General features: G+C 48.6%; 1 protein-coding gene across 4 annotated transcripts in view; it reads right to left on the reverse strand.

Moving 5' to 3' along the window:
- Nucleotides 1-21,956, reverse strand: part of TTC7B (tetratricopeptide repeat domain 7B) — a 275,124-nt gene that overhangs the window by 39,430 nt on the left and 213,738 nt on the right. For all 4 annotated transcript variants that reach the window (XM_024348858.3, XM_024348856.3, XM_024348857.3 and 1 more), the window contains one exon: nucleotides 12,877-13,017. In XM_024348858.3, coding sequence (XP_024204626.1) covers nucleotides 12,877-13,017 — 141 coding nt within the window. The remainder of the gene's footprint in view (nucleotides 1-12,876; nucleotides 13,018-21,956) is intronic.

Below are 21,956 nucleotides of genomic sequence, written 5' to 3' on the forward strand. Positions count from 1 at the left end.
TTCTGCACACACAGTGGGTGTCCCTGTCTCCACACTTGTGCCAGTTCTGTGGCCTGTGCCTGTAAAGCCGTCACTCCAGCCTCCTTCAGGGCCCAGATGGATCCCGCCATCCCAGGGAGCTCTCTGACCACCCGCCTCAGCTGAAAGGAAAGCCCAGCCTCTGCAGCTCCTGATAGCAGGGTCCCTGTAAGTATTTTTGTGAGGTCTTGGGTATGCCAGGGATAGCCCTGGCAGGCGCTGGGGCAGATCCATCTTTCTGGCTCCCAGCTTCAGGCCCGGGGGCGGGGAAATGGCTGGTGTGTATCTCATGGCTGTGGTTAGTGGCGATGCTGCTGACCTTTGACCTCAATCAGCCTGGCCGGTCCCTCCCTCGAACACCTCACATTCCTGGTGATGATATTTGTACCAACGACTGACTCCCCAGGCCTTCTCTCCCCAAGAGAAGGCTCTGGAAAAAGCGGGCCTCGCCTGGCCCAGATGCACCCAGTGCCTTCTGTCTGTACTTGTGCCTGCCAGTCCCTCCTTGCCAGAGATGACGGAGCCCAGGGGCTTGTGGAGGGGCATACTGGGTGACTCCTGCAGACACAGAAACTCAGGCAATTCCAGCACCATGCACTGAGCCCTGAAGGTGACCGCCCAGCCACGCCTGCCTCCTGGTCTCAGGAGACTCAACTCAGACGGTAACTCCTGAACTTCTATACTCACAGGGGACTCTATAGGGACAAAGAAGACATTTCTCTGTCCTTTAGTTTGGACCAGGCAAAACCTCTCCCTTCTGGGAGACAAACACCCTCCTAATGACACCATCGGGCTGTCTGATGCCTTTCAGTAACACAGTTCCCTCAACGCCCTCACCAAAGAGTCAAATGTGTGCCCACTGAGGTTTTGGTTCTCGAGTGCGGTGGCAACACAGGGGAGCAGGACAGAGCGTCCCTCTCATTGCACGCCTGGCTCCTGCCTCACTGCCAAGCTGGGAGTGAGTTCACTTCCAAGATCCCAGTCCTGGAGATGCTATAGGCTGGTGAGGCCGCCCAGCCTCTCCCAGTTAGAGCATTATGAACAAAGGCTGACATGGGAGAGCAGGGATGAACATGTCCAGAACAAGAATCAACGTGGAGAAAGCCGTAAATGCCAATAAGACTGTGTGCATGTCATTCCTGCTCTCCAGGGGTCCTCCATGAGACCAAATGTGATTCCAAGTATCTCATTGGTCGCCAAGCCTGCCTAAGCCTCAGGCCTGATGCTCTCGCTCCCTTCACGTGATGGGGAAATGGGAGACACAGACGGAACCAAGTCAGGATCATGACGGTAAGGGAAAGAATCCAGCCCCCATGGCACTTTTCAGTGCTGTGGAAGTTGCTGGAGGAAACCTATGGCTCTGATAAGGCCTGTGACCCTGATGGATGTGACAGCAAAATGCAAGGCCTAGGGTTACTCCCAAATCCCTCCGTTTTCAGCTCAAAAGGAAAGACTGAAGGCACGATGTCCTGCAGTGATTTTCAAACCATTTTCGCCAGTGAAGGCTGTTTCTTCCAAAGGGATCTTACCCCAGGATACAAAAGACTCCTAAGAGTGGGCAGTGTGGCTACCTCTTGTTTGCCCCCCTCTCTCTGCCTCCGAGGCGCCACTGGGAACACTAGGGTTTCCAATTTGCAAGCCACAGTGTCATGAGAACATGGAGGACTTGGTTCTTGGCCCTGCGCCTCGTGTGTGGCCTTGGGCAAGTCAATCACCTTCTCTGGGCCTGTCCACCTGTCAGGTGGGGGGGCCTGTGCCTGGCCCATAGCTCTCCCAGGGCAGTGGCAGGCATCAGACAACACAGGAGTGGCAGGGATCAAGACAAGGCCGTGCCAAGGGATCAACCCTAGGCTGAGCGTTTTCCTGCCACATCCGTCAGGAGCACAGGCCTTATACCAGTGCCATAGGTTTCCTCCAGCAATTTCCATTCACCAGGAAGCCTGGAGCCCAAAGCGAGTCACAAATGGTGAGGGTAAGTAACTCTCAGTCAAGCCTAAGCTCTCTTGGAGACCGCAGGGTGAGGAAGCTGAGGTGCAAAGAGATAACCGGACTCATTTGAGCCCCGCAGCTCTATTTTGCCGGGTCAGAGTATTTGGGGGATCCAGGTCTAGCCTTTCCATTTCATCATGGCCCCTTAAGACAATGACTCTGAATAGCCATTCCCTCTCTAAGAGGAAATTACACTTGCATGGGGCACAACGTCTTAGGCTCCAGGAATGAAGCTTTAGTGGTGGGGTTTCAGACACCAATCAGGTAGTTTGAGATGGAGTTGGAGATAAAAAGGAAAGGATTTCTAAGGTTTCCCACCACCCGTGAGATCACCCCAGGATGTAGCCTTCTTTGCCTAGGCATGTGGCTGGGCCTCTAGGACAGAATGAGGCCACAAGTATTGATTATGAACCTGCACTACTTGAAAAGCCTTCTTTCCTGGGAGTCCATAGCCCAAACAAGGACCACATATTCCTCCCAACCTCCCCAGTAGCAGAGCTGGGGATTTGATCTCCATCTGCCTCCCTCATCTTCACTGGTTGGGAACTCAGGAAGAAAAGAATATCATTTATACTTTCCCAAAGCCCCTCACATAGAAACAGTATGGCTTTCTCGCTAAACTGTAGACAACTCCTAGCCACAGTCATTTCTGTATCCCTCAGCAGAGGATCTACAGGCTGGTCCCCTAGGACACAACTTAGTAGGTGCTCAAGAAAAGTCTGCAGATTACTGAATGCTGGGTGTGGGTCAGAGCAGGGCAGCCATTTCTGTGGCACAGATCAACAAAGACAGGTGAAGGCCAGGGAAGCAACAGCAAATGAAATCTCCCTTTCCTTTCACCAAGGAGTGAATTCAATTTAAAAAAATAAAGGGCCTTGTAAGCTTATTAAGAGATACAAGAACTGGTACCAAAGGAACAGCAGCACAGTGAAACGGGCTCTGGGAACTCAACGCCATCAGCTGCCAACAAGAACACACTTCAGCGCAAGGTCAGTGCTCCAGCTGCAGGGGAGGGTCTGGAAGGTCACTCTCTGAAGAGGTTCCAGGGACAGATATTCTGTCCTGGCCGCTGGTGGCTGACTGCCTCTCACCAAAGGCAAGGGGTGTGGATATTTCCTACCTTATTTTGAGAGCTCCATAAGCTCTGAATGTTCTCTTAGGAATCCTTGGTTTGTCCCTGCTACTGGGTTACTATGAAAAATGTTGTGGATAAAATCTCCCCACCGTGTACAAAGCTTATTTGGCATGAACATAACCCAAATGCTTTTGCTTGGCATTTAAAATTCAAAATTAGGGCCCTGCCGCCTTTCCAACCTCCTCTTTTGCCTCAAATGCCTTTCAGCTTCCCTCTGCCCAGGACCCCCCAGAAACCCAGGGCAAGCACTTTTCACCCTTCCATTATTCCTCCACCTGCGTGTGCTCTGGGACACCCCTCGACCTCATCTGCCCTGTCACAGTGAGCCGCAAGTGTGCCAACCCTCCTGCAGGGCTGGGTCAAGCCTGTTCCTTCCTCGCACCCTAACTCTGCCTTGCGCACAGAGGGCTTCCTGGAACGGTTTGCTGAACCAGACTGGAGACGTGATCCTAAAAGGGCTGAGCTACGCCATGAAGGTTTCTCTCTCAAGGTGAAGTGGTGTTCCTGGCTGGGGGACCTGGTGCTAGATGCACCCAGAACCTCACGCAGGTCTAGTTTCCTCATTCATTCATTCATTCATCAAATGCTTGTCAAGCCCCTGCTTCATGTCAGCTGCAAGGGGCTTGCCCTGGGCTTGGCTGTGCAGGGTATGCACAGGCACTGGGCTGAGGAGGCTGACAACCAGCCTGCGCCCCACTGCAGGCTGTATGCCTGGACAGGGCTGCGCCAGCCTGGAGGAATGCAAGGAAGCCCTTTCCTTCTCACAAAGGTGTCCTCCACTAGCCAAGGCTGCTCTCTCTGGGGGCTTAGTCTATTCAGAAGGGACATCTTTCGGAAACGCACACAAAGGAACAGTCTAGGCTGGAGGCAGCCCTCAGAACGGCCCCGAGATCTTCTACCTCACCTGCGCCTGGCAGAGAAACGTGACGGAAAGGACGCATGGCAGTAGGTACCTCCCGACCTCGCAGCTCAAGCCGGCAGCCTCCCTGACCCCTCCAAACCATGTCCTTTACCCCTGACCCTGCCTCCCTAAAGAGAGATGCTGTGGAGGGCAGAGGGGTCCCACCTGATCGCAGGGTGTCTGCTAGCACAGAGGGTGCTCCTGGAGCCCACCTTCTTTTTCACATAAAAATCAGCACAAGGGCCAAGCAGAAAGGGATCCTGTGTCCTGATGGGTCTCCTGTCACCCTTCCAAGCCCTCAAGGCCTAGAGAGGCCTTCAGCTCTGTCGGCTTTCACTGGACTTAGCCTTAATTCTTTCTTTGTCTGAGAAGGGTTAGCAAGTGGAAGGAGGCAGTGATTTTGTCTTCAAGTGCCGTCCTACCCTGAACTTCTCTGGGCCAGGCCCCATGCTGGGAAATGAAGTCCCCAAATTGAGCACAGCCCAGGCTCTGGCCTCATTGAAGGCCCAGCCAAATGTCTTTGCCAGGGTCGGGCTGTGCAACTGCCATTAGTCTCTGAGTCTGCATCTGGCTGTGTCAGTTTGTCGAGAGGGATCCCTTCTCCAGGGGCTCCGTGGCACAGCAGGATGAGCTCCTCCTCCCCTAGCTGCAGCAGTGACAGGCGCTAGCCCTTCCTGGCCTCAGCCCTGCTGTTCTGACTCCTGACCCATCCCCTCGGCTGCCTTGACACATCACTCAGAGAGAAGTCAGAAGCCAGCCAAGTGGACCCCGAGCCTCTTCTGGCCACCAAACCAACAACTCATCTGTGTCCTCTGTTCTATCCACTCTGTGTCTCTTCTGCCTTCGTCGCTGAGAGCCAACCCCTCTGCCTGTGCCCTGGACCCCACCACACTCTTGCTGGAGGAATTCATTTCACCTCCACACATCCCGCGTCTCTTCTGGATGCCGAGGGCCTCATTTTTACCTGATCATCCCTGTGGGCAATCAATGTGCTCCAATGGGCTTCAGCCTCCTCAGTCCCTACGCAGCTCCGCACACCCAACCAACATGCTCCAACGGGTTTCAGCCCCCTTCAAGCCCCAGGCTCCCCATCACATCCCTCATTGCTGCTCCAGAGGGATTCTTCTTGCAAGAACTGTGCACCTTCTGTGCCTCAACTTCCTCACTTGCCATTTGCTCTGCAACCCACACCAGATGGCATCCATCTCCACCACGCCACTAAATCCAGTCTCGTCACCATCACCAACATTCCCATACATCAGGTCCAGCAAATGCTTTTGTCTCTACATTCCCAACCTCTCAGCGGCACTGCCCACCGGCCACATCCTCCTTAAAAATCGTTATTTTAGTAGTTGTTATGTGTTTGCTGTTATGTGGTTGTCCTAACTCTCTTCATTTAATAGAAGACACAGAGGCTCAGTGGGAGTGGGAATAGCTTGCCCAGGTATTACTGCTAGTGTATGGCGGGGCCAGGGTTGTAACTGATGAGTCAGACCCAGGTTCTCGCCTTCACCGCATGGGCTCCTTCCTGCCCCACTGGCTGCCGCGATGCCGTCTGCGCTGCTTTCCTCCCGCCTTGCCGACCACTCCCCTTCAGTTGCTGTGGCTCTTCCTCTGCTCCTCAATCTTTTTTTCTTTTTTCAAGGTGGAGTTTCGCTCTTGTTGCTCAGGCTGGAGTGCAGTGGTGCAATCTCGGCTCACTGCAAGCTCCACCTCCCAGGTTCAAGCGATTCTCCTGCCTCAGCCTCCCGAGTAGCCGGGATTACAGGTGCCTGCCACCACACCTGGCTACTTTTGTATTTTTAGTAGAGATGGGGTTTCACCATTTTGGCCAGGCTAGTCTTGAACTCCTGACCTCAGGTGATTGACCCGCCTCAGCCTTCCAAACTGCTGGGATTACAGGCATGAGCCATTGCACCCGGCTGCTCCCCAAGCTTTAAATGTGGAGGGGCTCAGTCTCAGTCTGGCCCTTTCACTTCTCCACCTACATTCTCTTCTTAGGCCATCTTAGCACCTATCTTAGGCCTTTAAAGGGGGCTTTAAATCCCAACTCTTAAAGGTATGTTTCCAGCCCAGATCTGAAGTGTAGACCGGAACATCCAGCCGCCTGCCTGGCATCCTGACTTCCTTGTCCTCAGGCACCTGACGCTTCCAAGCTCAAGTGGGACTCTGAAGTCTCTGCCTCCCTGACTCCAACTCATCAGTTCTTCCCCAGGCTTCCTCATTGCAGCAAATGGTGTCACCAGTCACCCACAGACTCAAGCCCCACACTCAGGTTTCCTTCCGTATTCCTCCTTTTCCTTCACCCCTCAACATCCAACCTACAGCAAGTCCCATCAGTTCTGCCTCAGAAGGCATCTCAGGGTCCCCTCCTCTTCATCTCCATTGAGACCGCAGACCAAGCTGCTGTCCTCCACCACCTGGACCAATGCTCCCAATTTCCTGCTCTGCCGGCGTCCACTTTGACTGCCTTCCATCCATTCTCCACATTGAGCTGGAGTGATTTTTTTTCTGGAGAGGGGCCTTGCTATGTCGCCCAGGCCGGACTCAGGCAATCCTCCCACCTCAGCCTCCTGAGTAGTGCCCAGCTTGGAGTGATCTTTTGAAAGTGGTCCTTTCATGCTCCTGCTTCAAGTCGCTCAGTAGCTTTCCAATGATTTTAGGATTAACCAAAAGATCTTAACATGGCTACCAGGGGTGCTGGCATGACCTGAGCCTGGGCCCTTCTCCTGGCTCCCCTTGGCTGCTTTACTGCTTACTCCTCAGGGTTCATGCCCCAGGGGCCAGTATTCCTCTAACACTCAGAGCTCAGGCTGCCCCCAGGGCTTCCCACATGCTGTTATATGCCTCCATCGTCCCTGACCTGGTGCTAGTCACTGCTGAGGTCACTGCCCAAGTGTGTGCAGGCTCCCTCTGGCTCCCCTGGTTGGGGGAGGCCTTGTGTTATGAGGGGTCGCAGGGGCCTACAGTGCTCCCCCCAGCACTTGGCACAGGGAGTTAAGTGCTTCTGTCATTGTTCTGTTCCACATCTGCAAACGCCATGAAGGCCAGGAGCTGTGTCTGTCTTCATAACCAAAGGACTGCAGTGCCTCGCTCCACTGTGGCAGGTGGAGATGCTGGACGATACTGTGTTGACAACTGAGTGCCTACTGTGGGTTGGAGCTAGGGTTCTGGGGCCACACTGCTTGGGTTTAGATTGTGGCTTTCTAAATCTTTAGCTACGTAACCTTCGGCAAGTGACCTGATAGCTGTGTCTCAGTTTCTTCACCTATGGAATGGAGTGAATACTGGTATTTATACCTCATAAGGTTATTATGAGGACTGAACAAATTAAGACATATTAAAGTCCTTGGAATAGCAACTGACACATCTACGGAGTGTGGTAAACGTTAGCTGGACAGGCTTGACCCTCAGGGACGTCGTGTTCCCTCTCACAGGCGCTCCCTGTACAGTGACTGCACACACCACCTGTCTGGGAACTGTCTTCATCTCGTCACGAACAGGGCAAGGCTACGGGATTACCCCTTTACCCTGCTGATGCAACCTCTGGTGCCTGGGAGGAGTCTGGGCAAAGGGGCCAGGCCAGGCCAGGCCAGGGCCAAGGAATTTGTGAGAGTATTACAGCCTTAAATTTCCAGCAGAAATCAGAAAATCTGATCTTGCACATCTAAGAATAGCCGCTGGTTTCAACCATGAGAGGTGCCAAAGTGAAAGCTGTAATTATTAGTAAGTAACAAGCAAAAATTAACCACCTACCGCAAAGTCATTTTTAGCTGCCGTCCCAAGGTGGAAATTGAAAAATGGGCACCAAGAAGCTGTTTGGTTTGGAAAAGACCCTGGCTCAGTGCTGAAGGGCTGTGGACATGCAGATTTCCAATGCCAGCAGTAAGGTGTGCACTCAAGGAAGATGAGGAATGGCTCCTGAGGAACCATGTCTTGAGGTGCCACATCCCATGCTCTAATGGGGCTCTCCTGACTTCTGCATAGTGAGACTGCAAAGGTGCTCACTTCTATCCAGCCTGGGCTCCCACATTGCAAAAATGGAGAAAATAACCTTTCTCTGACTTTCTTTACAGAATAGTATATAGACAAATGGCACTGGAAGATACCTGGAACTTTTAGGAAAAGAAACCATAAACATGAATAGTTGCTTTCCAAATATCATGGGAGGCACAGATGCCATAAGAAAAAATTGATAAATTTATTTTTAAAAATGGCAAAAAAGACAAACAAAAACTAAAAAAAAAAAAAAAAACAACCCTTGGAAGAAGATGTTTACAGCACCTATTTCAGAGACAAGGCAGATTTTTCTGACACACAATAAATGCTTAGAAATAAAAAGGAAAAGCTCAGTATCTAAGAAGATAAATGGTCAAAAGCTATGGACAGAAAACTGAAATACCATTTTCTACTTGTCAGACTGGAAAGATCAAGGATTCTGAGAATTCATTGTGTTGGCAAGGGCGTGAGAAAGTGGACATTAGCACATTGTTGACTGGAATGTAAACTGGTACAATTCTGTGGAAGGCAATGGACAAAACTTATCAAAATTAAAGAGTACACACCCTTTCATCCATCAGTTCCACTGTTTAGAGTTTATCTTACAGATAAAAAAAAATACACAGTCAGCCCTCAGTATCCATGGGGAATTGGTTCTGGGACCTCCCTTGAATACCAAAATCCATGGATGTTCTAGTCCCTGATATGAAATGGTGCAGGATTTGCACCTCCTCCTGTGTATTTTAAATTATCCTATGCACATCCTCCTGTGTATTTTAAATCATCTCTAGATTACTTAAAATACCTAATACAATGTAAATGCTATTTAAATAGTTCTTATACTGTATTGTTTAGGGAATAATGACAAGAAGACAAAGTTTGTACTTGTTCAGTACAGACAGATTTTTTTCAGATATTTTTAATGCAAGGTTGGTTAAATCCGTGGATGCAGAACCTGAGAATGTAAAGGGTAGACTGTGTATAAGGATACTTATTGAAGCATTATCTGTAATGGCAAAATACTAGAGTAGGGGAGCTCAAACCACATAAGGTAAAACCAGACAGTGCAGTGAAAGCTGTTTTCTTCTAAATTTACCTCTTAAAAGGCTATGTGAAGGTATGATATGATTCTACATCTTGACTCAAGCAAAATCATTGCTTTGAAAGAGTCAATATGGCACAAATTGCCATAATAATCTAAATGTTATCAGCTGAATTTAAGATTCAAATCTAAATGTTAATCAGTAGAGTATTGGTTAAATGATGGTCTAACCATACAGTAGACATACTCTGTAGCTGTGACAAAGTATAAGTCACCTTACAGGTGCTGATGTGCACTGACCTACCAGGTAGCACATTCAGGGGGTGGTGGGGGACAAAGTACAGCATGTGAGATTTCTGGAAGATGCACAGAACCGGTGACAGTGGTTGCCTGTGGCGGGGGTGACTGATGCTCAGGGATAAGAGGGAGCCTTTTCACTTTGTGGCTTTTCAATTGTGTGCCATGGACCTATGGAAGGGAGCACCTATCATACAGAAAGTGGGGACCTGCTATAGAGGCAAGCATCCCTCATCTCCTGGGCCTGTCCCCTTACAAAGCAGCTGGCGGCACAGGTGTCCTATTCACTATCTCCTTGTCGTATACATGCACAGACAAGTGGCCTAGGGACCCTCTGCTACAATAGATTTCTCTGCTGGAAATCCAAGGTCATCTCCGAGTGACCTTTCCTGCAAGCCTCAAATCTGGGTCCACCTCCACTGTGGGCTCCCATCACGAGCTCCCACTGTACTCAGTTCACCAGAAAAAACCACCAGGAGAGAACAGGCCCACAAATGCCACTCAGACACCATGGCTTTGGGTGTCAGGCCTTGATCTAACTAATTTCTTCTAAACCTTACAAAACTTATGGGCTCTGGCAGTATTGTGGGAGCTGATGATGGACACAGGAAACAGAGGTTACCTGGTTTCCATGAACTGCCAAAAAATCGAGTCACATTTATTTTGCCTCTCAGAGCAGTGGAGCTCAAATCACATAAGGTAAAACCTGGCAGTGCAGTGGAAACTGTCTTCTAAATTTTCCTCTTGAAGAACTATGTGAATATATGATACGATTCTAAATCTTGACTCAAGCAAAGTCATTGCTTTGAAACAGTCAATATGGCACAAATTCCAAAAAGATCCTAATTGACTCCATTCATTCGTCCTACACGCAATGCTCACCGTATGCATACAGCACAGTCTGCTCAGGGTTTACAGGGTCGACAGTCACTTTCCATAGTTCAATTCCACCACCTTCTAGAATAGTAAAGTCACACCCATTCGCTAGGAAGGAGAACTTGACTCTGTCCTATGGGCCATGCAATGAGAAACGGATCTTGTGTGATTATATTAAAATTCAAGGACAGCTCCAAGAAGGCTGGGCACAGTGCCTCACACCTGTAATCCTAGCACTTTAGGAGGCTGAGGCAGGCGGATCACCTGAGGTCAGGAGTTCGAGACCAAGCCTGGCCAACATGGTGAAACCCTGTCTCTTCTAAAAATACAAAAATCAGTGGAGCATGGTGGCAGGCACCTGTAATCCCAGCTATTTGGGAGGCTGAGGCAGGAGAATTGCTTGAACCCAGCAGGCAGAGGTTGCAGTAAGCTGAGATCACACCGTTGCACTCCAGCCTGGGCCAAAGAGTGAGACTCCAACCCCCCGAAAAAATAAAATGAAAGGATAGCTCCAAGCTGAATCTTAGCCATTAAGTTCTTCAATATTCTAATAATCAGCTACAAAATTTCCTCCCCAACAGTCACGGCAGGCCACGCAAAGTGGGGCAAAGTCTCTGGATAACTGAGTTGGGGGCAGCAAGACACCAGACAGAGCTCTCCTGGAATATGTTGACTTTCAGGTCATTAAGTTTTCTGAGAAACAAGCAAGAGAAGCACCACCTTCGAGGTCAGGGGGGCTAGTTCCACCCTGGAGGGATGGCCTTCAGCCCTTCTAGTGTTTTAGACTTCAGCTCTTCAGAAACCCAACTTTGAGACCAATTTAAAAGGCAACTCTGCCCCTACACCAGCCCCACAAGTTCAGGTTTACCTGGCCTGGACACTAAACCATACTCCTTCCCTTTCTGTTCTCTGTAGTTGTTGTTCATGGGGGTAACTGACTAGGACAGCCATCAGAGTTCTCAGCCAGGAACTGGACTTTTGCATAAGGGAGCTGTGGAGGGGGCGTTACTGCTACTCCTTGGCCCTCAGAGCCAGAATGTCTGGGACCTCTCTAAGAAAGAGGCCAAATGCTGCAGGCATCTGCAGCAGAGAAGAACAACTGCGAATTCATGAATCACCCCTCTTTTGTACTTCTGCTTAGAAGAATATAATTTGTTAATTTACGGTAGTCGTTATGGTGCAATTGAAGATGCCAACACAGAAAAGGCTGACTGATCTGGGCTCTGCGGCATGCCAAGGCCAGGTAAATCCAAACATGTTTTCAATGCGAAGGCCTGCCAGTGGTGTCAAACAGGGTGGAATATCATACGATTAGCCTTGGCAAAAAAGGAGTCAACAGAGGGACAACTGGTGGATAATAAGCACCCTTCTCAGCCAAATGTGGGCTTTCACCACACACTGTAAGAGTCAAGCCTGAGAAGGCCCAGGTAGGGCTATACAGATGAAGTGATGAAACCTGAGGAGGGGAATTACCTTTTATGTTGAAATATAAATATGTAAGTAAATCCACAGCCATTATTTCTTGGAAGCGCAGTGTAGTGGGATTCTCGTTATTAAAATGCCTGCACAGGCCAGGCGCGGTGGCTCACGCCTGTAATCCCAGCAATTTGGGAGGCCAAGGTGGATGGATCACCTGAGGTCAGGAGTTCGAGACCAGCCTGGCCAAGATGGTGAAACCCCGTCTCTACTAAAAACACAAAAATTAGCTGGGCGTGCTGGTGGGCGCCTGTAATTCCAGCTACTTGGGAGGCTGAGGCAGGAGAATCGCTTGAACCTGGGAGGCAGAGGTTGCAGTGAGCCGAGATTGCACCACTGCACTCCAGCCTGGGTGACAGAACAAGACTCCGTCTCAAAAAAAAAAAAAAGCCTGGACACTGCATTTATTTTTGGGCTTTTTAGTGGTGCAGAAGCATCGCTGAGCCAGCAGAGTGCCCTGGGAACTGGGGAAGGGGCACTCATGCCCCGCTTCCAGGCCAGTCTCCAGGTCAGAGGCTGTTGCTGTCTCTCTATGAAATTACGGAGAGAGCCATCAGAGAGGGGCAGAGGAGCATAGGCTCATAGGGGCACCAAACACACAGCCCCTTCCCTGGCTTTATAAAGACATCTGTGTCCTTAACACCTCCTGGCCCTCTCTCAGGGACTCCAAGAATTCACTGTCAAGGTGTGCCAGGCATTGCACTCATCAACCCTGGGAGATGGGTGTTATTCCTAAGCCCATCATACAGAATTGGAAACTGAGGCTGAGTTAAATACTTTAACTCAAATCTACCCAGTTGGTACAGCTATGACTCCAAGTCACTCACAAAGACAGTCTCTACAGCACAAACCCTGCAACCCACATGGCAAACTCCCCAAGAATCCTTAGAGTCAATCCAGAAAACTTTCCTAGATGTCTGCTCTGTGCCAGGGCACCGAGGCAGGGGAGAGGGATTGGGGGATACAGAGTCACTTGTGGTTCCTGAAAAGAAGTAGTAACATTTTGGTGCATGGCTGTGAAGCTTTGATCTCTCCTCATGAGGGGTGTGGGCTAAACAGACAAGCGCCCAGGCTCTGGCACAGCAGCGGGTTGTGGGTACAGGCTCTGGCACAGCAGCGAGTTGTGGGTAGGGCGGAGGGTACCTGCATGGAGCCAGATCTGTGCCAGCGTCATCCAGGGGTGCAGCGGGCCCTGCTTAGGGGCACTGCTCTGCAGAGACGAAGCCACTTCCGACAGTGCCTGCTCCACTCTTGAGGCTGCTACCGATGTGGCATGGACGGAGCCTGTGAGAGGTTTTTGAGAAGACTCTATCAGGAGCGAAAGAACAGACCCAACCAATCAACCCCTTCCCACACAGACAAGCGCGGAACACACACACCCCTTCCCCCATGATGTTTCTAAGATTTGCTGTCCACAAAGAAACGTGGGCAATCACGGCCTGGGGCCTTAGTTTCCATCCTTGGGCTTTAGCTAATCTTTTTGTCAACAAACAGAGCACATGCCCCCTCCAGGAGCTCAGCCTAGCGGTGTGAGTGCTGGCAGATGGGGGGCCAGATACACAGCTGTGATGATACTAGCGTTTAAAAATCAAATAAACGAAGTGCTATAAGGGGACATTACAAAGCGCCCCTGTAAGGGCCTAAACCTAGAAACTTAATCGGGGTCGGGGGAGGAATATACTTGCCTCCTGGGGTAGCATTTGGAGTAGATGTACTGGCCATTCTCAAGACAAACCCAGCAACTTCCCGTTTCATTAGTGCAAGCCTGGCCTTGGAGAGGTGGGCTACACCCTCGGTTTAGAACCATATTCTAAGGCATGACTTAAAAACTGCAGAAAAAAGCACACTTTTGCCCTGTGTATAAGCAGATGTCTATCCTTAAGGTTAGACTAGCAGGGAATGGGATGGAACGGGTTTGTAGCAAAGACTCCTGGGGCTCAGAATATGCACCTGCCTAATTATTCTGTAAAACCTGCTGTCCTGAAAGGCTAAGGAGAGGGGTCAACCAAGCATGTTCACTAGTCAAGGGTTGGGGGAGTGCACAAGTCAAAATGCAAAACTCATTTCTCTTCACGTTGACCTCTCGGAGGATCGGAGACCACCTCCTTAAACAGAGGCTTGCTTCCCATCTCTTTCCAACATTCACTCTTGGAGATGTGGTTTTAGAATCAAGAGCAGGATTCTCTTGATTTCAAGAGAGCAGTTGTTTCAAATTTGAAACTGTTAATATTTCTATTCGCCTGCATCATTCTTAATGATCCATCAAACTTCATCAAAAAGTTTAGTATGGAGATAAACATACCAACATTGAGAGTGGTAACTACCAACTCATCATAAAGTTTAAAATAGTAATAATCTATAAAGAAAAATGCTGACTACAAAATAAATGGAGTTATATTCTTGATAATACAAAATTGTGAGCATAAAAATAATTTCATTTGCGCTTTGGAATGCACCCATCGTCTATAAATTTAAAGAGTATTCACGGCAATAGATGCGCCATCCATATTATGTTTTGATTGCTCCAATATAATGGTAACATGGATGCTTCTAAATGCACCTGAATCCTTTGGTGAGGACTTGGTGGATGGAAATCAGAGCGGGCTGACAGTGCCCACAAGGATGACCAAGAGGACAGCAGCCTCTGGAAAGGTCTAACAAGTCCTGCTGCACAATACGGAACTCAGAGGCTGAGTTAAAAGAGTCTAGTGGCCGGGCGCGGTGGCTCACACCTGTAATCCCAGCACTTTGGGAGGACGAGGCGGGCGGATTAGGAGGTCAGGAGATCGAGACCATCTTGGCTAACACGGTGAAACCCTGTCTCTACTAAAAATACAAAAAATTAGCCAGGCGCGGTGGCGGGTGCCTGTAATCCCAGCTACTCAGGAGGCTGAGGCAGGAGAATGGCGTGAACCCGGGAGGCGGAGTTTGCAGTGAGCAGAGATAGCGCCACTGCAGTCCGGCCTGGGCAAAAGAGCGAGACTCCGTCTCAAAAATAAATAAACAAATAAATAAATAAATAAAAGAGTCTAATTATCCAGGCGTAGTGGGAGGCCAAGGTGGGCGGATCACCTGAGGTCAGGAGTTTGATATCAGCCTGACCAATCTGACCAATATGGAGAAAACCCGCCTCTACTAAAAATACAAAACTTAGCTGGGCATGGTGGCACATGCCCGTAATCCCAGCTACTCGGGAGGCTGAGGAAGGAGAATTGCTTGAACCCAGGAGGCAGAGCTTGCAGTGAGCCGAGGTCGCTCCATTGCACTCCAGCCTGGGCGACAGAGTGAGACTCTGTCTCAAAAAAATAAATAAATACATAAATGAATAAATAATTAAAAAAGAGTCTAATTGATGGTATATGAAGGGGGAACCTAAGAAGTGTGCTAAGAATCTATCCTTGTTTAGACAAAGTATGTCTAACTACTATTTTTTAAAAATCTACATAGCAAAATGATTAAACTGCTGTCAAAATTTCTTATTTGTCACCTTTTTATGGAAAGTAATATTTTGAACTTTGATAACAAGGACTTGATGTAGTTTCCCTGAGATTTTTAGTAGCAATGAAAGTTAAATAAATGAGTAATCTAGAGGCTGTTGCTGCCCTATTCTGCCATTACCAAATTGGCTACCTTCTCATTGGCTTGAACAGTGGTTCTCAACCTTAACTTCACATCAAAATCATTTGGGATTTAAAAAATCATGATGTTATAGCTACATCCCAGACCAACCACATCACTCAGTCTAGGGGTGAGGACTGGCATCTTTGTTAATCACCCCAAGTGATTCCAATGTGCAGCCAAGACTGAGAACCACTCGCTTGGAGAGACCGGAAGCAAATGTTAACGAATATTTGGTCAAAAAAAGCCTGTACACGGGCCAGGCAGCCTGAGCTCTCCTGCTTCCCTGCAGCACAAGGGTCACCTGGGGAACAGAGTTCCAGGAAGATCTTGTTCGCTAGAACAGGGGTTCTTAGACTTTTTGGTCTCAGAATCTCTTCAGACTCTAAAAAAATCATTGAAGACCCTAAAGAGATTGTTTATATGTTATGTCTATTGATATTCACATTAGAAGTAAAAACATGTTTTTTTAACATGTTTTAACAGACATGTTTAAAATATTCACTTACTAATTCATTAAAAATAACAATAATAAATTATTGCTCTGGAAACATTCCATACATTTTCTACCAGTTTGTTCTGTGAATCTTTTGCTACAAGAGTTTGTGACTTTTGGAGGGGCTAATTTTGGTTTTTGGATTAACTGTTTTGTTTGGTCCACAAATAAATAATCAGAACTACTGCCAAAGTTTCTTCTCTTTGTGATATTTATACACAACTAAATCAATTAATTCCTAGCACAATATATTTTACTATGAATAAGGTCTGGCAGATGATGATGATGATGGCGATGATGATGACAGCAGTGGTGGTTGTCAGTTTTAGAGAACATACCATGTTTCAGGCACTGCAATTGGCACTTTATATGTACTAATCTTTAACCAGAACACAAACACTAGTCTGATTCCAAATCTGTCCTCTAAGTCCAGCTCTGATGCCACCTCCTACAGGAAGGCTGCTGTGAGCCTTCCATTTCTCCCTACAATAAGTGAGACTCTCTGGTCCTTGGTGCTTCTATGTGGTTGTCACTAACAATGCACAGACCACATGTTTTAAAGTTAATGTAACTGTCTCCCTTATTAGACCGTGTGGGTCTACAAGATGGGAACTACATCCTCAGGATAGGGATTTTCAGGGACTAACAATACCAGGCCCATACTAGGTATTAGGTAAATGAGTGTGCAGGGAATGAACAAGTGCTGTCAATAGACACGTCACTGTCTGAAATTCAGAAGAGGGCGGCCCCCTCTCTGGATGCACGTGTGCTCTACTCTTCCCCTTTAACAACGGCTCAGAGGCCAGAACCTTCACCCACTCAAAGGGCACTTCAGTGCAGTGCTCATCACTTCCAACAATCCAGACTAAAAATGACAGTGGTGAATAGTTCCAATTAAACATGGACGTTTCCCCTAACGTAAAATTAAAATATAGAGAAGGATAACAGGTTTATTAGAAATAATGTTTTTCTTCCTAGTCAATTTCTTGGTACACACATTTCACCAGAGCAGAGAGCCTTCATATTCTGAACCAGGGATAAATGTTAGGGCACTCACATAATAATAGCACATAACTAACAATAGTGAAATTATATAAGTTGGTATCTACTATTCCTGAAAATAACACAACAAATAAAAGTCTTCCATTGAATTAGTATTGGAAGGAGGGGGAAGGAAAAACATCACTTTAATCAGAATGGATACAGCTGGATAAAAAACAAACCAAGCAGGCCAGGCGCGGTGGCTCATGCCTGTAACCCCAGCACCGTGGGAGGCTGAGGCAGGCGGATCACCTGAGGTCAGGAGTTCGAGACCAGCCTGGTCAACATAGTGAAACCCTGTCTCTACTAAAAATACAAAAAGTAGCGGGGCATGGTGGTGCACACCTGTAATCCCAGCTACTCAGGAGGCTGAGGCAGGAGAACTGCTTGAACCCCAGAGGTGGAGGTTGCAGTGAGCTGAGACTGCGCCATTGCACTCCAGCCTGGGCAACAAGAGTGAGATTCCATCTAAAAAAAAAACAAAACAACAACAACAACAAAAACCCTGTACTGTATTTTATTGTTTCATAGAACTGAAATGGTAAGTGACTATACAGACACTGGATTTTGACTTATATAGGTAAACAGCTGGAAACACTGGCTCTAACCAGCACATTTTTAAAGAACCCCTTTCTTTCTCACCACGGCAAACATGTTCCTGCATCGTACATCAGAATGAGAGCACTATTAACTTAAGGTGGAAATGGGCAAACTGAGGCTTGAAAAAGGAATCAGAAGTTAGAATATAGGACATATTTCCAATTTGAAATCCAAGGCTCTGCAGAAATAAGTTTCCAAATAATCAGGTTCAACAGGTAAGCCAGGGAGAGCACCTGGGCCACGGTGCATCTCTCATCTGCCACCCAGCTTCAAGAGGTCCCGCCACTGCCAGAGCCCACAGGACTGTGTGCTGTGCAGTGGCTGCCGTGCTCCGTCTAGGAGACAATGCGCCTCTCCCCGCAGTCACAGGACACAGGGGCTCTGAAAAGCCACTGCAAGACCCACTGTACCGAGGGCTGACGTAGGCAGGTGAGAGCTCGCTCTGAAATCTAGCACAGGTCTGTCGTCAAACGGCCCGAATGGTGCAGGGGCATGTGACGTCCAGGAGCGGAGGCCATCTGCATTTCCACAAGCCAATGGCTTTCCTTGCCCTCCCACCTAGATCCTCAATCGAAAATGTTATCTTGGACACCTGATACAGAGGCAAAGTGCCACCTGAAGAACATTCTGAGCCAGGGTTTCCTTCTAGGCTCCTCTCTCCATCACCATGCATGGGGGTAAGGAGGGGGGAAGGCAGCCGAGGACCTAGAAACTGTGATGGGAAGGCATTTCCTCATGGGCCAAGAGGACCAGGAACCAAGAGGAACCAAGGCCACTGATCTCAGGGCACCATGAGTCCAAGCTCTGAACCCTTCCTGAGGTTTTCTGACCCGTGCTCCTATTGTACACTGAGGGCTGTTGAGAAACCCTGCCTGCCCCAAGTAGGACACCAGGACGGCTAGCTCAAATTGCCTTTGCAGGTGAAGCTTTTCCAAAAATCCTTTTTCCAATGCACATGACACCTATGGTGAATTTCACTTAGACCTCAGCTGTGGCAATCACATGTGAGCCCTCTTCCACCAAAGTCATCATCCAAAGGGATCCCAGCACCAATAATTCTGTTAAGAAAAGGCACAGGCTGGGCGCGGTGGCTCACGCCTGTAATCCCAGCACTTTGGGAGGCTGAGGTGGGTGGATCACTTGAGGTCAGGAGTTTGAGACCAGCCTGGCCAACATGGTGAAACCCTGTCTCTACTAAAAATACAAAAAAAATTAGCCGGGCCTGGTGGCGGGTGCCTGTAATCCCAGCTACTCGGGAGGCTGAGGCAGGAGAATCGGTTGAACCCAGGAGGTGGAGGTTGCAGTGAGCTGAGATGGCAGCATTGCACTCCAGCCTGGGTGACAGAGCGAGGTTCTGTCTCAAACAAAAAAAAAAAAAAAAGAAAAAGACAAAGGAAAAAGCATAACTGATAAATTAAATGGCTTAGTTATGCTTCATATCCCTGTATTTGTCACACGCAAGTGTTGCCGAATAAATAGGATATATTATATTCCAGCTCTCCTTCTAACTATCTGGTGGCCTCAGTTAAGTGGCTGCAGTCTGAAGGACCCCTCGCCTTCCCTCTCCCCTCACAGCACATAGAAGATGAGCTGGATCTCTCTCAGATGGAATCCTGCCCACCCGGTGACTTGGCGAGCATTCCAGTGCCAGGAACGATGGACAGCCACATTACATGACGTGTGAAAAACATCCTCTACCAAAAGATGTCAGCCGACCACCTCACATGAGGCTGGCAGGATTTGGGGCAGCTCCTTGCTTCCCAGCCCTGGAGAACTCACTCCATGCCTCATGAGTGTGAACATGGGGGAACGATGGCACGTGGCCGCACCCCAAGCCCCGTCTCTGTTTGGCACCCACATTCTTTCTGCCTAATGCTGCAGCGGCAGACACCTGCCCTCCCCACATTTTTCTGACAAGTAGCTGAGCCACTGCAGTCGTGGGCATGCAGAAATCACCTGCTGCTAATGAATTTCTGCTGTACCTGTTTTCCCTTGACCCTGAAATGATTCCAAATTCTCTGTCAACTTATTCACAATTAAAACAATAGGAAAAAGCAGCAGTTCCATCTCTTAAAGAACCTGAATATTAAGCAGCAATCTGAATGACTCAGCATTCTGTGAGCTAGCTTTGCTTTAGAATTTTCATTTCTTAACAGGAAAAAAAAAATTCTGTTTCTCAAGATAGGGCTTGGAAATAAATCAGTCCAACACTGCAGACTGCTGGCAGCTCTGTGCCCTTCTGTCTCTGTGTGTCACCTGTGCTTGAAGAACCAGAATGTCCTGGGGGCTGAGGACGGGAGGAGGCGAAGGAGCTAGTGATGACTCTTATTTCTTGAAGGGAGAGGAAGAGGCATGAGTGTCCACTCTCACTTCGGCCCTCAAAGCAGGCATATTTCTCCATACCTTTTAAAAAACATAACTGCTGTCCCCTCATCTCCCTGGTGCCCGGGAGTTAGGACAATTCCCATCTTTGCTGTAGGGTAGTCCTGCTTTCTGAGGAGGCGACTCCAGGTGGTGGCTCCTTGCACCGCGCTGTCACAGCTCTCCTCTCCATCTGCTCCTTCCCTGGGAGCTGCCCTCGCGCCTTGTGTCCCCCAGTGTGACAGCAGGGGCGGGGCCGCTGCCCACCCAGTCCCACCAACCATGAGGGCTCCTGCTGTGGGTTCCTCTGATAAATAAATCACCTTGGTCACCATTCTAGTAGACACTTCCATTTTTCACCAAGTGAAAAAAGGATTAAGACTCATAGCCCCAAGACGGGATCAGTTTCCCACTGACTTTAACAGAATATCAAGCACCGTTTAAACCTGACAGCACATGTCTTGTCCTGAGAGGGCGAAGCTCTTTCCAGGGAAGGACCCCAGTAAGGCAGGGAGGGCCGGGGACATGTCATCACCGGTGGGCATGCGGGGCTAGCGCAGCATGCTGCTGGTGGGTGCTGGCAGGGCCAGGTGGTCACACAGAAAGCATGGAGGGAAGCCGTTCACACGCATGCAGGAAGGTGCCAGCTGTCAGAGCGAGCCGCTGCCGGTGGCTCTGCGCTAGAGACAGTACCTTCTGGAGGACTACATTGGGCAGATGCTTCCATCTCCACCTGAACCCTCCCCGATGCATATTCATGAGGCTGTGTCTTGGGGTGGAGGTGCCTTCTGCCTGGGGAAGGCTCTCTGAGCCTCCAAGTGCCTGACTGCCGGCGTCCTGGGGAAAGCCTCCCAGGTTGGGATGATATTCTAATGCTGGACACACTCCCCAACTTCTACCTGAGTGCCACTTACTGTTGGCTTGTCAGTCTCCTATCATTCCACTCAATCTTGTTTAAAGAAAGATACTACAGAACTAATTAAGGAGAATTATATTAAATTTAGTTTAATTAAAATAGCAAAAAAAGGTTCTGTATTAGAGCTGAATTTTAAAAATTACCACCCCTCAAAAATGGTACAGTCATCACAGAGTGATGTTCCCATATGTACCTAGATTTCTTTTAAAGCTACTTTATTCTATTAAGCAGGAACAGAGACTAAAACCGCCTAATTGACTAGTCACTTCCTGATCATGATATACATTCTTGAGTGTTAGAAAATGCAGCTCAATAAAATGCTTGTCATGATGGAAAGAGAAAAACATCACTACTGTCTTGAATTCCTTTCTCACTCTTATTTTATTTTAGAGGTATGTTCTTCATTAACGTGTTTACTCTCTTCTCCCGGTGAATTACTGCTAAAGAGAGCAGCAACTTCACTAGAATCAGTGATAGGAAAAATGGAGCCAAGAACTCAAGTCGTTCTTGGAGAGGGGAATAAAACATCAGCACGGATTTTTCTCCAAAAAAACAACTGCTAGGGCACCTGCAGGGGAGCGCCCGGGTCCTCTAAGAAGTGATGAGCACATGCAGAGAGCCCTGCTGCTTCGCTCCAATCCTGCTCAGCCACCTCCACTCTTCTGGTCCTAGCTGCCCAGGGTGTAACTCAGGGGGAAGGCACCTGACTCGCCCTTAAAACCAGGATCCATGGCTGCCAAATCATAAGGGCGGTGTACATAGAATAACTATGGAATTTACGTTTTTACAGATGAGGAAATGAGGCCCAGGGCGATGCGGCGAGTTGCCGGGTGACTCCAGAGCTGGCCCTTGATGGTGAGAGGAACCTGGCAGGGAAATCTCTTTTATGAAGCACCTAATGTGTGATGACAGCACCAACACATACCTCTTTTCTATTATGGACTGCTTTTAGGCCAGAAATAAAGGCACATCTAGGTTGAGCTGGATTTCAGAGGGTGGAATCAACTCTTAAGGGTGAGGGGCAGTATTTGCCATAAGCTAAAGGCTCAGGTCATTCAAATGCACTGGATCCCCATATCCACCAGCATTTCCCCAAATGCAATCCATGAACACTGATTTCCTAGGGTGGAAAAAACGATTACTTTTGTTTGGGAACACTGGGTCAAAGTGCGGGACTTCTCAGAACATTTA

Source organism: Pan troglodytes, chromosome 15 (genome assembly GCF_028858775.2).
Source record: "Pan troglodytes isolate AG18354 chromosome 15, NHGRI_mPanTro3-v2.0_pri, whole genome shotgun sequence".
NCBI lineage: Eukaryota > Metazoa > Chordata > Mammalia > Primates > Hominidae > Pan > Pan troglodytes.